This window comes from Pseudonaja textilis, chromosome 2 (assembly GCF_049901715.1).
Source record: "Pseudonaja textilis isolate UNSWEBS1 chromosome 2, rPseTex1.2, whole genome shotgun sequence".
Classification (NCBI taxonomy): Eukaryota; Metazoa; Chordata; class Lepidosauria; order Squamata; family Elapidae; genus Pseudonaja; species Pseudonaja textilis.
In genome coordinates this window covers 97,962,546-97,976,092 of record NC_141991.1, presented here as the reverse complement: position 1 = coordinate 97,976,092, position 13,547 = coordinate 97,962,546, and the positions used below count along the sequence as shown (strand labels likewise).

General features: G+C 38.1%; 1 protein-coding gene and 1 long non-coding RNA gene across 3 annotated transcripts in view; one reads left to right on the top strand and one right to left on the bottom strand.

The window, feature by feature from the left end:
* Positions 1 to 939: 939 nt before the first annotated feature.
* On the bottom strand, positions 940 to 5,751 carry LOC148126971 (uncharacterized). The gene is made up of 2 exons (XR_015741773.1): positions 5,300 to 5,751; positions 940 to 5,139 (listed from the first exon to the last, which is right to left on the bottom strand). It is a non-coding gene; the product is annotated as an uncharacterized LOC148126971 (long non-coding RNA).
* A 441-nt stretch (positions 5,752 to 6,192) lies between these two features.
* PKN1 (protein kinase N1) overlaps positions 6,193 to 13,547 on the top strand; it is a 74,741-nt gene continuing 67,386 nt past the window's right edge. For both annotated transcript variants that reach the window (XM_087924658.1, XM_026696262.2), the window contains exon 1: positions 6,193 to 6,332. In XM_087924658.1, coding sequence (XP_087780784.1) covers positions 6,312 to 6,332 — 21 coding nt within the window. In that variant the 5' untranslated portion in view covers positions 6,193 to 6,311. The remainder of the gene's footprint in view (positions 6,333 to 13,547) is intronic.

Below are 13,547 nucleotides of genomic sequence, written 5' to 3'. Positions count from 1 at the left end.
ATTGCTGTTGGCAATGTTCTTCAAATCTAAAGTGAGAACTTGCTTTCACAAACGTAGTTATTCAGGGACATTATGAACAATCAAAACTATTTTTATAACGAAACAAGGGCAATATTCTAGCTACTTTTGTCACAAAAGTGAGACTTTTAATCAATATTCTATTCTGAAATAATGTATCATCAAAAAAATCACTTCAGATTAACTACTACATTTTATATATTCATTTTATTCAGAAATTGAATCTATTATATCCAGTTGTACTGTCCTCTCTCCCTTCCTAAAAGCCATTCAAATCAAAATTATTCTAGGTGGTACACTTTGAAGACTTATAATAAAAATAAAGATGATAGCTAAGGAACCAACATACCTCAATAATCATAATATACATAACATTAAAGGGATACTTATTCTAGCTAAGTCAGTGTCTGGAGGAAACAGCCAAGTCTTTAAGATCTATTTAAGCAAATTTTAAGGGATAACAGAAAGGGACTCAACATGCTGGATGAGGATGGTGGGGGCATGTCATTCAACATACACAAAGAAAAAAAAATCTTTAAATCTATGTCTGTTACTATAACAATCATATGCAGCTGTACCTATACTCTTTTGTTCCTTCCTAAGATATGTGCTGTCACTAATCTTCAAAGAGCAGAGAAATTTCAGATATTTTTTTTCCTACACTTCTTTAGCTTTCCTATATCCTGGACTGTGGTAGTTTGCAAATAATTTGGATTGATTTTGAGTAAACAATTGAAAGATTATTCTACATAAGAGGGCTACTATTGATTGGGACAATTGATTAACTGGGTGGAGGCATGTATTTTAATATATGTTCTACAGTTGCTGTCTGTTGAGGTAATTCCCCGTTAGGAGAATGAGTGCACACAGGGAGACGTAGTGAGAGTGATGTTGAATAACACACGACCAGCAACCATACACTGAATAGTAAAATGTAGGTTTTACTTCCAGTAAACGATGAAGCAAATTCCAACAACCAGTCCAAGTCATACACGGTTAAAGTAGTCAGTTTTCAGCCAAGGGATAATCCAAATAACAAAGTCTAGTATCATACACAGTTCAGTAACAGGCTTACAGCAATCCAGGAAGGACGACGATCAGCAATAGTCAAAATGCAGGAACCAAGAACATCTAGCAGAACATCAGAACATCTAGCAACTAGCAACTAACAACAGAACAACCCAGGTTTCTGGCTCCATCTTATGGCCATTTGAGGAACCACACCCAATTACAATTTTAGCATTCCCTTTGAGACAGTATTAAATGTCTATCCTGGTTTATATATTTCCAACCCAACTGTTAGGTGACTATCAATTCTGTCTCCTTAAAGCAGTATGCTTGGAGTACAGCTTGAGATACGCCGGAATTTGGCTTCATTCTCTATACGTTATCAAGGGCCTCTGCTGTTTTTTTCTGACATAATAGCTGCCTCTTTACAATTAAAACTGCAATAGAACATTATAGTTACCTTTCTCAGAGTTATTGTTATATTTCTAATGTGCTCCTGAACAGTTCAGAAATTTTGAGTCAGAACACTATGCATACGATTGTGTTTATTTTACACGTTTCCCTTCCTGCTTTCAGTCCCAAGATAATTTGTAAAGAAATGGAAATTAAAGCAGCAAAATAAGACTGTCAAAAAGAATTGGATTAGTTTAAAAAATACATCAGATCAGAAAGATTATAAAAGAGTTTAAGATCAGGGAAATCATTTTATTTTGCCACTTGCAACAGGACGGAAGCAATTAAACTTTTGGAAGAGTTCCATGAACATACTACTGAGCAGTTTGCTTCTGTATCTCAAGTCTACTTTCAGAGGTAAAAGATAAAATTATTTCAAGTGGCCTAGAACTTTCAAGGCAATTACTAGTTTTAATTGTAGGGATAAGAGCTGTTACTTAACCTGAAAATTATGTGAAGATAGCACAAAAGAGATATAAACACAATGAAATAAATCTATTTATTTATCCACACAATGTGGATGTGTTATTTCTGTCCATATTTGAAATGTTCATGTAAACAATTTTTCAATAAGCCCTTTGAGATGTTGTATGTTATTGAACATCTTTACAGCTATTTTATTCTGCAGCTATTGCATTTATTTTTTGCTATAAAATAGTGCTATACTCTGCTTTACTGTAAGCTACAATACTGCATTTTACTACTTTACTACAAGTCAAATTGTGACCATACAGAAATACATCAAGATAAAAATAAATTTTACAAGTAGATATGATACAATATGGATTTGATTTGTGGTAATGGATATATGACTGGTTCGGTATACTAAAATAACATATCTAGAAAAGTACATATTTTAGATTTACATATATACAGTACATTGCATACTCCATATAATTCATTTGTTTTCTAATAGTTCAGATAAAATGAAGTGTTGAAATTTCTACTGAAATGAGGATGACTTTTCAAAAGACTTGAAACCTTCATGGTATGAGTGAACCAAAATAATTCATAGCAAATGTGTTGCCTCAGTTGTCTATTTATAGAAAATCCTGAAGATCAGCAGTTTTGAGACAGTGTAGTAAGAAACTTAGTTCTGTACTTATGACAAAGGTTTTGATAACTTCCTTATGCCTCTTTTAAGTTGAACTTAATGACTCAGTGGATACATCCATGCAGTTTTCTTGGCAACAGTATATTAGTAGTTTGCCATTACCTTCTGCTGGAAAGTTTTTCAATTTCCTAAGCTAGACCACAACCTTGGTAATTATCAACTTTCCTTTTAAAAATGAAGAGGCCTTTATATACAATTATGAGTGAACTGATTTTGACAGTTAATAGTATATAAGAAATTATATAAATATATTCTTGTATCATACACTACATTTCTATGACAATAAATATGGGCAAATACACTGCTATAAATGCTTTTAGGCAAATCTTATTGTTCAAATCTACATTAGTGGTTAATGTAGATTTGCCTCGGATTTTTGGATCAGCCCTCTTTCAAATGTTGAATCAATCGGTTCACCAAGGAGATGGAACAATGTATTTCCCCCGCAACTGTATTTTATATAGTGTTTTTTTTAATTGATGGTGGCAAAGACAAGAGGTGATAAGAAATCCATTTTCTTACCCCCAAGACATTCATCCATAATAAAAATTAAAAGCCTCATCTGATTTAAGCAAAGACCCTCCTGTAACTGGTCACTGTAATTAAAAGAAGCAAACCAAAATTGTTAATCATCTAACATAGAGGTGGGAGCTATGGCCCCTTTATGACTTGTGGATTTCAACCTGAAGTCCACATGTCATAAAAGGGCCATAGTTCCCAACCCCTGATCTGACACATTAGCCTTGCATATATTTGTGAAGTGTTCAGTATGATTACTTTAAATATTAATCATAAAACCAGAATGCAAAATGAAGAATAAACTTGTTTGTGGATTAGGAATTTGTTTCCTGGCAGCCTGTCCTTTTGAGTCAAATACAACCTCTGCTTTTTGTTTTCAAGGTAGGATGTTAATTAATGAACGGATCGGAATGTATAGTGTTATGCAGAAATTAAACATATGTATTATATGTGCAGGTTGTAATCCTACAAATATGTGTTGACTGAATGCAAGTTATTTTAATAGCTTGATTACAGTTCATGAACCCCTGTACTTGGCTAAATCATGCAATCGAAGTTGATTAGTTTTGCTTCATGTTAAACTGATTACTTTACATTTTAGAGCCTTTTCCCATTTAGGTTCTATTCCTGGAATCATCTCCTTTAAATAAGGGCTCATTCCCTTGAAGTTTAATAACACACATACCTCAATTTTTGCAGGAATTCTGTGAAGGTAGAAAAGCCTTCTTTTCCATTATACTCTATAATTTATAGCAACTCCCCACCACCACCAACCCCTGGGCTGCAGAATGGTGCTGGCCTGTAGCCTGTAAGGAACTGGGCTGTGCAAATGCAAGTGAACCTTCATCTGCACATGCAAAGGATCTAGGTTGCACATGAAACCATTCTCCCCCCAAGGAAAAATTATTTTCCGTGAAACTTCCCTGGTGCCAGAAAGATTGGGGACTACTGATTTATAATATAGATTTCCTATCATTAGGAACTATTTATAATGAAATATGTAAATTATTGTGTTACTGTTTACTGTTGTACATAATTTTAATCTACCTTTACTGCATTTGTTGTAAGAATACACTAAGTATAATTATCATTATTACTACCCCAGGGGGAAAAATGGACCTGGAGAAGTTTGAAAGATTTGGGATTATTTGGGCCAAGGATCCAATGTTTTGAAAGACAAGGAGACAATGGAGCACTTACTACAAATAGCCATGGCCTAGCCAGTTATTACTATTATTTAGCGTATGATGAGTACATGACAAAAGAAAAATAAACACATATACACAATCCACATAATTATAAGTAAAACTTCTATGGGGGTATGGCAGTGGCCTCATAACTGTTTGTCCAAGTCAGCTATTTAGGTAATTGCCTCCGAGTTGCTTCATTGTAGATCTTCTAGAACTAGGGAACCAGAGAACACACTTCATGGCCAATCTTGCACAATATGTTTAATAGTTTGCATATCAGCACAACAATCACAACAAGAGGAATCTTTCCATCCCCACTGATAAAGAGCAGAGGCACTTCTTCAGGTATCCTTGTAGTATCTTCCCTTATCGCACCTAATTCTGTTCAATTTCAACCAAAGCCAGGCAGATCAAAACCAGTGATTCTGTCAGATGAAAAGTGGATATAGGGATATAGTGTTACAAGTATTGATAAATTCAACGTTTTTATAGATATACTATAAACCCCCTTTTCACCACCGTTACAGAGTTTAGAATAAGAGGGTACAATGAGGCTGCTGCCCTTTTTTTCTCTTGTGAAAGGCCATTTTAGCAAACATTGGGGAGGGGAGCTGAGGTATGACTGGGCTAAAATTGAGAGGAGTCAGGGGTGGCCTAATGGTTCAAATAAAACAGCACTCGAGGCACAATGTTATTTTCCAGGGGCATTTTGCACTACTGTATATATCCTTGAGTTACTCTGAGAGGCATTTGATTAATAAAGTGCAACCAAAGAATTCGATAAAGGAAGTGGAACGGTGTTCCAAAAAGATGGGTGGCAACTCCTCCGTTACGGATCTGTAGAAAAAAGAAAAACTGTTAGGAGAGTAGCAGCGACGTTGAAATGTAGCTCCCCAAATACTGCGCCGCCGCCCACATCTAGCAGCACCTGATCCATCAGGGCTTCTCCCATAAGAGAACTTTCTAGGGCAGAAAAGTCCGTAACTGCTTTTCTTACCAAAACATACATTTAAACAGAATTTGAGGTATTTTTAAAATTACTCTTCAAATAGCTCTTTTATTCTTCTTCCTCCTAATGGTAGGTCCAGGTTTGAACTCTTGGGCTGGCGAGCAGGCAGCGGAGAGAAAAGGCGGCTTGCACGGGGGAGCCTCTAAACGGAAGGCCAGGCCTCCCTCTCCAAAACCCAATGTCCAAAGCAGCCTCGCCTTGTCCTTAGAGGAGAGAAAAGAGCTGCCCCCAGCCCAGTCTCTGCGAAGCACAAGCGAAGGAAAACAATGGGGTCCAGTTTCCTCCTTTTAGCCCTTCCTCCCTCTTGCTCTCTCCTTTCCGAAAAAGGAAAGAAGGCGGCCTAGAAAGCGCACGGCTGCCGCTCTTGCAGCTGCGGCAAGCAAGCCGCAAAGCTGTAGCCCCCTGCAGCCGTCTAGGTCAGCTCCCACCCGAAGCTCGCCGCAGCCACCATCGCCTCTCCGCCTCGTCCTCGCCCCACCGCTTCTCCCGACTCCACTCCGCTCGCAACTCCCCCGCTCACGTGACCAGCCCGGCAAGTTGGGCGCTGGGAGGGAGCGAGCCAGCGCGGCCGACGCCGCAGCAACAATAAGAGCGAGCGGCACAGACTGTACTCGGGTCAGGAGAAGGGAGGGCGTTTCTGTGCCGCTCACAAGCACTCCGGCCGAAGGGAGACGGAGCCTCTGCCGCTGCTGTTCCTGCAGCCATCGCCGCCACTGAAGACAGCTGCCCGCCCGCCCGCCGGAGCCAAAGCTGCAGCTTTAAGTGAAGCTTTCGTAGTCCTCCTTCCTTTGGTCCGCTCGGGCTCCGCTTGTTTGTGGGTGGGTGGACCGCCCCCTTGTGGGGCTCAACGGCTCCCTATACGCCCCGCCAACCAGCGGCGGAGGAGAGGATGGCGGATCGGCTGGAGCTGTAAGGGCGCCCCGGGGATCAGCCGCTTCCCCAGGAACAACGCGAAAGAGGAGGAAGCCAGCTGAGACTTGGCGGGAAACGAGAGGCGGAGATGGCTAACGAGTCGCTTCAGGTAAGAAGCCAGGCTCCTCGCTCCTGCCTGTATCTGGGCCGGAGAGCCGGCACACGGAGATTGTGAAGGAGTCGAAAAGGGCCGCCGACCTCCTGCCTCCTTTGGAGCAGCAACAGATGCGAACGGCTGCGGGACGCCTTCTTGCACCCGGTTCGGACTTCGCTCGGCGCCCTTCTCGCTCCTCCTGCCAGCTGGCGGGAGCGGTGGCGAACAGGGGCTGCTGACCATTCCCCGCATTCGGGCTGGCTCTGCGCGAGCGGCCCCGATCCTGGTACTGTCCTCCCCCCCACTCACCCCGCGGCTTGCTTATGTTTATCCTTCCGTAACCAGGAGGAAACGGGGGTGGGGGGACTTATGGATTCAAAGACTTAGGCTGCTTTTGCTGCTTGTTAGTGTGTATGTGTGTGTGTGGGGGGCTCTCTGTTTCATAAACACGAACATTTTGCTGTATTGATAAGGGAAACTGGTTAGTAGCATCTTTTGCCCGGGGAAGCCCATTAACAGATACATTATATCGGTGGGTATATGTGTCTATGTCCTCCTGGCTTGGGTGGAAGATTGAGAGGAGACTGTGTAGAGAAGACAGTCAACTTACTGAGTGCCTGCCTGCTACCTCTGGCCTTCTGTCACTCCTTCTCTCCAGAGGGACAGAAACAAGCCTGGTTTTAGATGGGAAGGTAGCAAATTAAAGACTTCATTTCTTTTGATCTGTTGAAGTAGACATTTCACAGGAGAGTAATCAAGTTCTCCAGGTTTGTTAACTTGACTAACTTATTTTGGATAGTTAAACGAAAAAGAGACCCGTGTCGTTCCCCCCCAAAAAAATAAAAAAATAAAATAAGACCTTGGAAAGGAGTCTCCAACCAGGAGAACAAGCAGGTTCGGTGTAAGTAAGAACATGTACAAGAGATTGGCCAAACCATTCGTGTTTCACTAGCTGAGGGGGCAAGAATGTCCATCTGATCAGGAAGGAAATCTTGAGGCTGTGGCAAAAACATTGATCCAATGTACAGCTTCTGCGAAAGAGTGAATTCCACTATGTATGTAAAGATCTTTGGAAAAGGAACTGAAAATGCTACAATGTCTTTGTCTACTCCTGTCGCTGTGACCATACTTGGAATGCTGCTTATACTTCTGGTCCTGACATTTAAGAGGATATTGTGGAATTAGAGCAGTCAAAAGGCTCAGTGATTGACCCCAGTGAAAAAAAGCTACACCATTTTAGATTTTAAGCAAAAGGAGACTTGATAGCACATATGAAGTTAGGCACAGTACAAAGAGATTTAATAGGGATTTTTGTTGTTCTCCTAACATTAGAATTCTCCCCACCCTGAAACTGAATACTTTGAGATTCAGACAGAAAAAGAAATTGCTTGAAGGAGTGTGCAGTTAAACTACAGAATTCTCTACCACAAACCGTGGGAGATGGGGGATCCCAGTTTGAAAAACTTTAAAAAAGAAAACCAATTAAAAAGGTCCATGGATAACGATGATGACTGTGTATTATGAGGCCCTGTGTCTCTCTCAATAGGTATCAGTAGGTAGAAACATCAATTGGAGGGTGCTAGCGCATCCTAATCCTGTTGTGGATTTCCCTTTAGTATGGACCTGATTGGTAGGGTGGGCATATCAGAATGCTTGATCCAAAGGGCATTTGGCCTGATTCAGCCTGGCTATTCTTACCTGCTTCTGAGTCTGAATCTGTCAGTGCCATTAGCCTTGGAAATTCTATTCCTTCTTCCCCAGAATGGGATCTTTCTTTAACTTCAGAAGTTCCACTTTAGGGCAGGCAAAGTAAGTGGAATAGAATATAATTCCCGTTGATTTTTGCTAGGATATATGATACATTTCCTTCCCTCTGAATAATATTGAAAGAGATATAATAACCTATCTTTACATATATGTTTGCTTTCTTTCTTATGATTGCTGCTGTCAGTTCAAGTTATTTTCCTGTCATAAAGCTGTTTTCATTTGTTTGGATTTATTTTCTTTCTTTCTGTGGTATCTGGGGAGTTCTCTTGAAAAAGGAGTTTAAAGTGCTGATGTAAGATTTTTAATCAGGGAGACATGCACAGACCATTTCCTGAAATAAAGCGTTTGCTAGGCAAATGTCATTGAGGCATTGTTATGTGGAATGGGCCTGCAATGGGGTTTTAAGGATTCAGCATATAAGGCTACCTGTTGATTGGAATATTTAAAGACTTTCTGGAACTGCTGGATGGAGATTTCTGCTTTGTAGCCAAGTTTTTTGGCCATTAGTCTGCTTTGGAAAGAATGGGCATCAGACAGTTTTCTTTACAGTAAACTGCAAGATGAGAATTATGGCTGGTATATGATTTGTTGCTTGCTTGTTTAAATGATCATTGCTAGCTTAAAAATCGATGTGCTAAAAACATTCTTACTTGTCTGTAGAGCTAACAACATTTCAATTATTAAAGATACGGTGCTGATAATCAAATCCATTACTGTCAGCCCTTACCTTGTACTGTCAACAGTCTATTGAGCTAAAAGGGACAAAACATCAGATTAAGCTTTATCCTGACATTGCATTTTATATTGTTTAGCTTGGATGTTTAAAATGAAGAACAATATTCTTAGACAAAGTACTTCAAAATATTGCAAAAATTACAACTATAAAACAAAGAGCAAGAGAACAATTTGTTTTGAGCTGCGAACTGGATTTCAGTCTCTTCAGATTATGAATGCATGTAAGGGTATATGAGAATGTGCTATATTGAAGGCATTAAATGAATGCATCCATATCTGTTTTTTTTTTTTTAAAAAGACTTAGAATTGTGCAGTTGGCTGCAGAGGAATAGAAAGTAGAAGTATTTCAAATAAGTTTTATAAAGTTCTTTAAACTTTAAATGTACTTTTACTTTCTGAATGACAATACAGTTTTTCAGCACAAGTTTACATGTTTAAATGTTTTTATATCTTTTATTGTGTGAAAGCTTTATTATTAAGGTTAGATCTTTGAAAAGTAGACTTTCAGTATATTGAATAAATTTTAAAATGTGATGTAAAATCTTGATATTTTATTAGTGAGACTGGGAAAAAACAAGCACTCACATTTCTTACCTCCAGATTGTGATATTTAAGATTTGTTTTTCATTTGGAAAAATAGCCATTTACTCATGAGGATTTGTAACATTTAGTTTAGATCTTTGTCTTTAAATGAGACAAATAGAAAAAAAGGGTAGCTCCCTTTTCACAGTTTAATACCAGTGCCTTCTAGACTTGTAAGTAAAAAAATGTGAAAACCTAATCTAATTTTATTTTCTGGCAAATTTTTCCATTCTTCAGTTGGATAAAGTACTATTTCTTTCCTACGGGTACTTTGTCCAAGCATTTTTAATATAATGATTGTGTTCACAAGATACATTTACCAATGGCTTATTGAAACACTTCGTTTATTTCATTAACCCTATTTTCTATATTTGTATGATGTAATAGAACATTAGCTAATCGTATCAGCTGGGTTCACATGACAAATCAGGCTAAAATAAGATTGGTTACTTTGTGATTCAGAATATTGTAGAGCCATCTATTGTAAAGCATTATAGGTAAGATGTTACTATATTAGTTTACAACTAAGTTAGAATCAAATCAAGTTTTGTTTTTCTGCAGATTCATTTTTTTCCCTTCTTGTCTTAATTTAATGAATAACAAATCCCAGGCTTAGACAATTGCTAAAGAATTAATGTTTTAGGTATATTTGTAATAATTTAGAATTGCTTAACTTTATTTATAGAAATGTATATACAATTGGTTAAAGATAGATCAATATATGATTTAACAACAAGACAGGAAGACATAAGACTAAATTCACAAATCAGAGTAAAGGTTTGATAAAGTTGTAACTCGTCTGGCTGATGTTGTCAATAATCGGTGAAAAAGTAAAAACAGAGAAGCAGAAGCACCTGGAATTTTTTAAAAATAGAATTTATATTTGCTTATTATCTACATTTGAGGAAGTTCTTCTGATTGACCCCCCTCATGTAAGTTAAGTTGGGAGACTTTGAATATCAGGTTTTGACTAACAGCTAAAAATCATGTCTGCTAATAGCCAGTTAAGATATATATGGGGAAAATGTATCTATCAAATATAGAGGGCCACTGGGCAGTGTATAATATTAAAAATGGGAAATAATTTTAAAAAGTAGCTGCATTGATTCCAAAAGGAAATCCACTATCCACCCAAATCTAAGACATGGGAGGAAAACTGATTTCAAAGACTGATTAAAAAAAACACAATATGAATTTCTTCAGGAATGCTCTTCCAGAGAGTAAACTTCCTAGATCAGAGGTCTCCAAACGTGGCAACTTTAAGACTTGTGGCTGACTGGAGAATTCTGGGAGTTGAAGTCCACAAGTCTTAAAGTTGCCAAGTTTGGGGACCCCTGTCCTAGATGATCATCAGGTGACCTTGCTTAATTGATGGACCCAAAGCATGCCAATTTTGTCCAATCATACAAACGTAGAAATTATTGGAAATAGGCAATCCCTCAGATAGCCAGGCTCTATCTAAGTCTTGAAGGATTTTTGCAAATGGTAACCAGCACATTGAATTGCACTGAGAAGCTAATTGGCAACCAATGCATTTCATGGAATAGGGTATTACCTAGGCACATGAAGTGACTAGGGTGACTGACCATCGGGAGAGCCTCCCCAATCTAGAAGTGAGGGCAACTGGTGCAATAGAAGAAACTGTGCAAAGACCTTCCTTCCCTTAAAGCTAAGGCTCTGACAATCCAGAAAAATTCCTAAGCTACATACACATCTCAAATGAGGAAATACTACTCATCTAGGACTAAAGATGAAAATTTCTGGGACAAGAAGTTAAAGTATCCCCATCCTCTCTCAGTCTTGCTAGGATTGAATTTAAGTCTGTTCTGTATCATTCAGAGCCCTGAAGTCTCCAGATTCCAGAATCACTGGGATGGCCTGGAATTAAGACATAAAACTGGTATCACCAGCATATTATTGATATTTGATTCAAATTATTAGATAGCCTCACCCAATAGCTTCATGTAGAAATTAAATAGAAGTGATGACAGTATTGATGCTTGAGGCACATCACAGGTTAAGAGCCTTAGCTTTGATGTCTCCTTCACTGTTGATATCAGTTGGGTCTATCCACATAGAAAAGAGCAGAACTATCATGGAACAGTTCCCACCTTCACCCCTACTCCCAATAGGCAATCCAGATCAATAGTATCAAAAATCCCTGAGGCATCAAGGAGAACTAAGACAATAGCACTAACCCTATTCTAGTTCTGGCAGAAGTGTTCCACGAGAATGATCAATGCTACCTCTGTACTGTGTCCTAGCCTGAAACTCAACTGAAGAAGGTCTATATCATCGGTCTCCATCATGGCCACCTGGAGTAGCAGTTGAGTCACCTTCTGAATAACCTTTCCCATAAAGTCTGATATGAAATTAATAGCTAGAAGGTCCCTGTGTCTAGATTTCTTTAAACATTTCATCAAATGTTAGAGAAAAGGTTTAAGAGAGAGCAATAATTACTTTGTTTTCTTCAGTCTTATCTTTTTTGTAGAATTAATGTGTCATTATTGAACTGTAATGTACAGATTACGCAGTGTGCAGCAGATGCAAAGAGCAATATATCTCACAGTGGGATGAACGGCATTCATTTTTCATTTTTTATGCAGTGTTATTCTCATGGTAGGCGAATAGTTTTGTCTAAATCTTTGTATTGATTTTATGACTAGCAAAATTTGACAGAGGCAGTTTACACTTCTATCCATTACAATAATATCTATAATATGATGGTAAAATATTATCTATCATATAATGGTAAAATTCATGAATTTATTCTCTTTGCACAGAGCCATAAGAATAGAAGAGGCTGATGTCCAGCATTTTATTCCTAGAGCAGCCAGTAAATGCCTTTGAGATTTGCACAAGCAACACAAAAATGCAGTTGTACTAGGAATTAGGAATTTCTGCCTAAATTCTTTGTGCTGTCTCCAATCTTGGAAATAATGTGTAATCATCATGCTTAATAGCATACAGTACTCACTTTTATGGTCATAAATTACTTAATACTCTTTAAATCCAAGCAATTTGGTGGCCATCTCTACATCTTGCAGCAATGAATTTCACAGTTTAGGTTTGTAAACTAGAATTCTCTATCACATACTGGCAATATGAACAGTGACAACTCTTCTGTCTTGAACCTCCCATTGTACAAGTTTATGTAATGAACTTGGATTTGGATATCAAATTGAATGAACTTTTCCCCACGTATTCAAGCACAATTTAACATAACATTTTTGAGATGCAATCAGAACTGTATTACTTATTCAAAGTGTGGTTGCATCTAGCACTTGTTTATAACATCACAATATGAACATTTTAATTTTTAATGGCCTTCTTTCCAACAGTTATGCATTGGATGAGTATTTTATTGAGCTATCTATAGGAATGGCAAGATCTGAACAGTCACTACCAGGTTCAATCACAAGTTAGATTTTTTGTGCTTCCAATTGTACTTGTTTATACGTTTGCCATTTTATGCTTATTTATTTTAAATTCTTCCAATGTGGAGAGATCATTTGGGAATTGTTGTTGTCTCATTAATCATCCTACATTAATTGGTGTTAGAAAATATAGCTTCTGCTTACCTTGAATTGCAAATCATTTACAATTAAGGAGCACTGGGGAACTCTATTGTCCATTTATTTTACACTTTGCATTCTTACTGGTTACTAATTATTGATCCAATTAAAAAATCTTTCATAATTGAAATAAGTTTGCTCAGGAGATTTTCATTTACTTTGTCAAAATGCTTGTAATGGCTGGCTAAGAGACTGTGAAAGAGGATAGGAAAAGAATATTACAAGTAGAAATTATCTGCATGTTCTTCCTGTATCACGAGTACAGGTAGATATTTTCCCAGTGCATAACAGGTTGTCAAAGAGAATGTCAAGAAATGAATTTAAAGATAATTTGAGTGCTAAAGTAAATATATCCAGTTGCCAGTATTTCTGTAATCTAATTCCCTTTTCCGTTTTAATAAATCTGGTAATAGTAGACTCTGAAAATTTTGATTTGTGGCTGTAAGTAGCTGTTAAGAGCTTTACATTCTTGGTAATTTGTCTGTTCTCCTTACAAGGGAAGCTGCCTAGTTCTGCCTTCTTGACCTAGATGGTGGCAACCCATCCAAAAAAAAGGTTGTTAACAACTGAA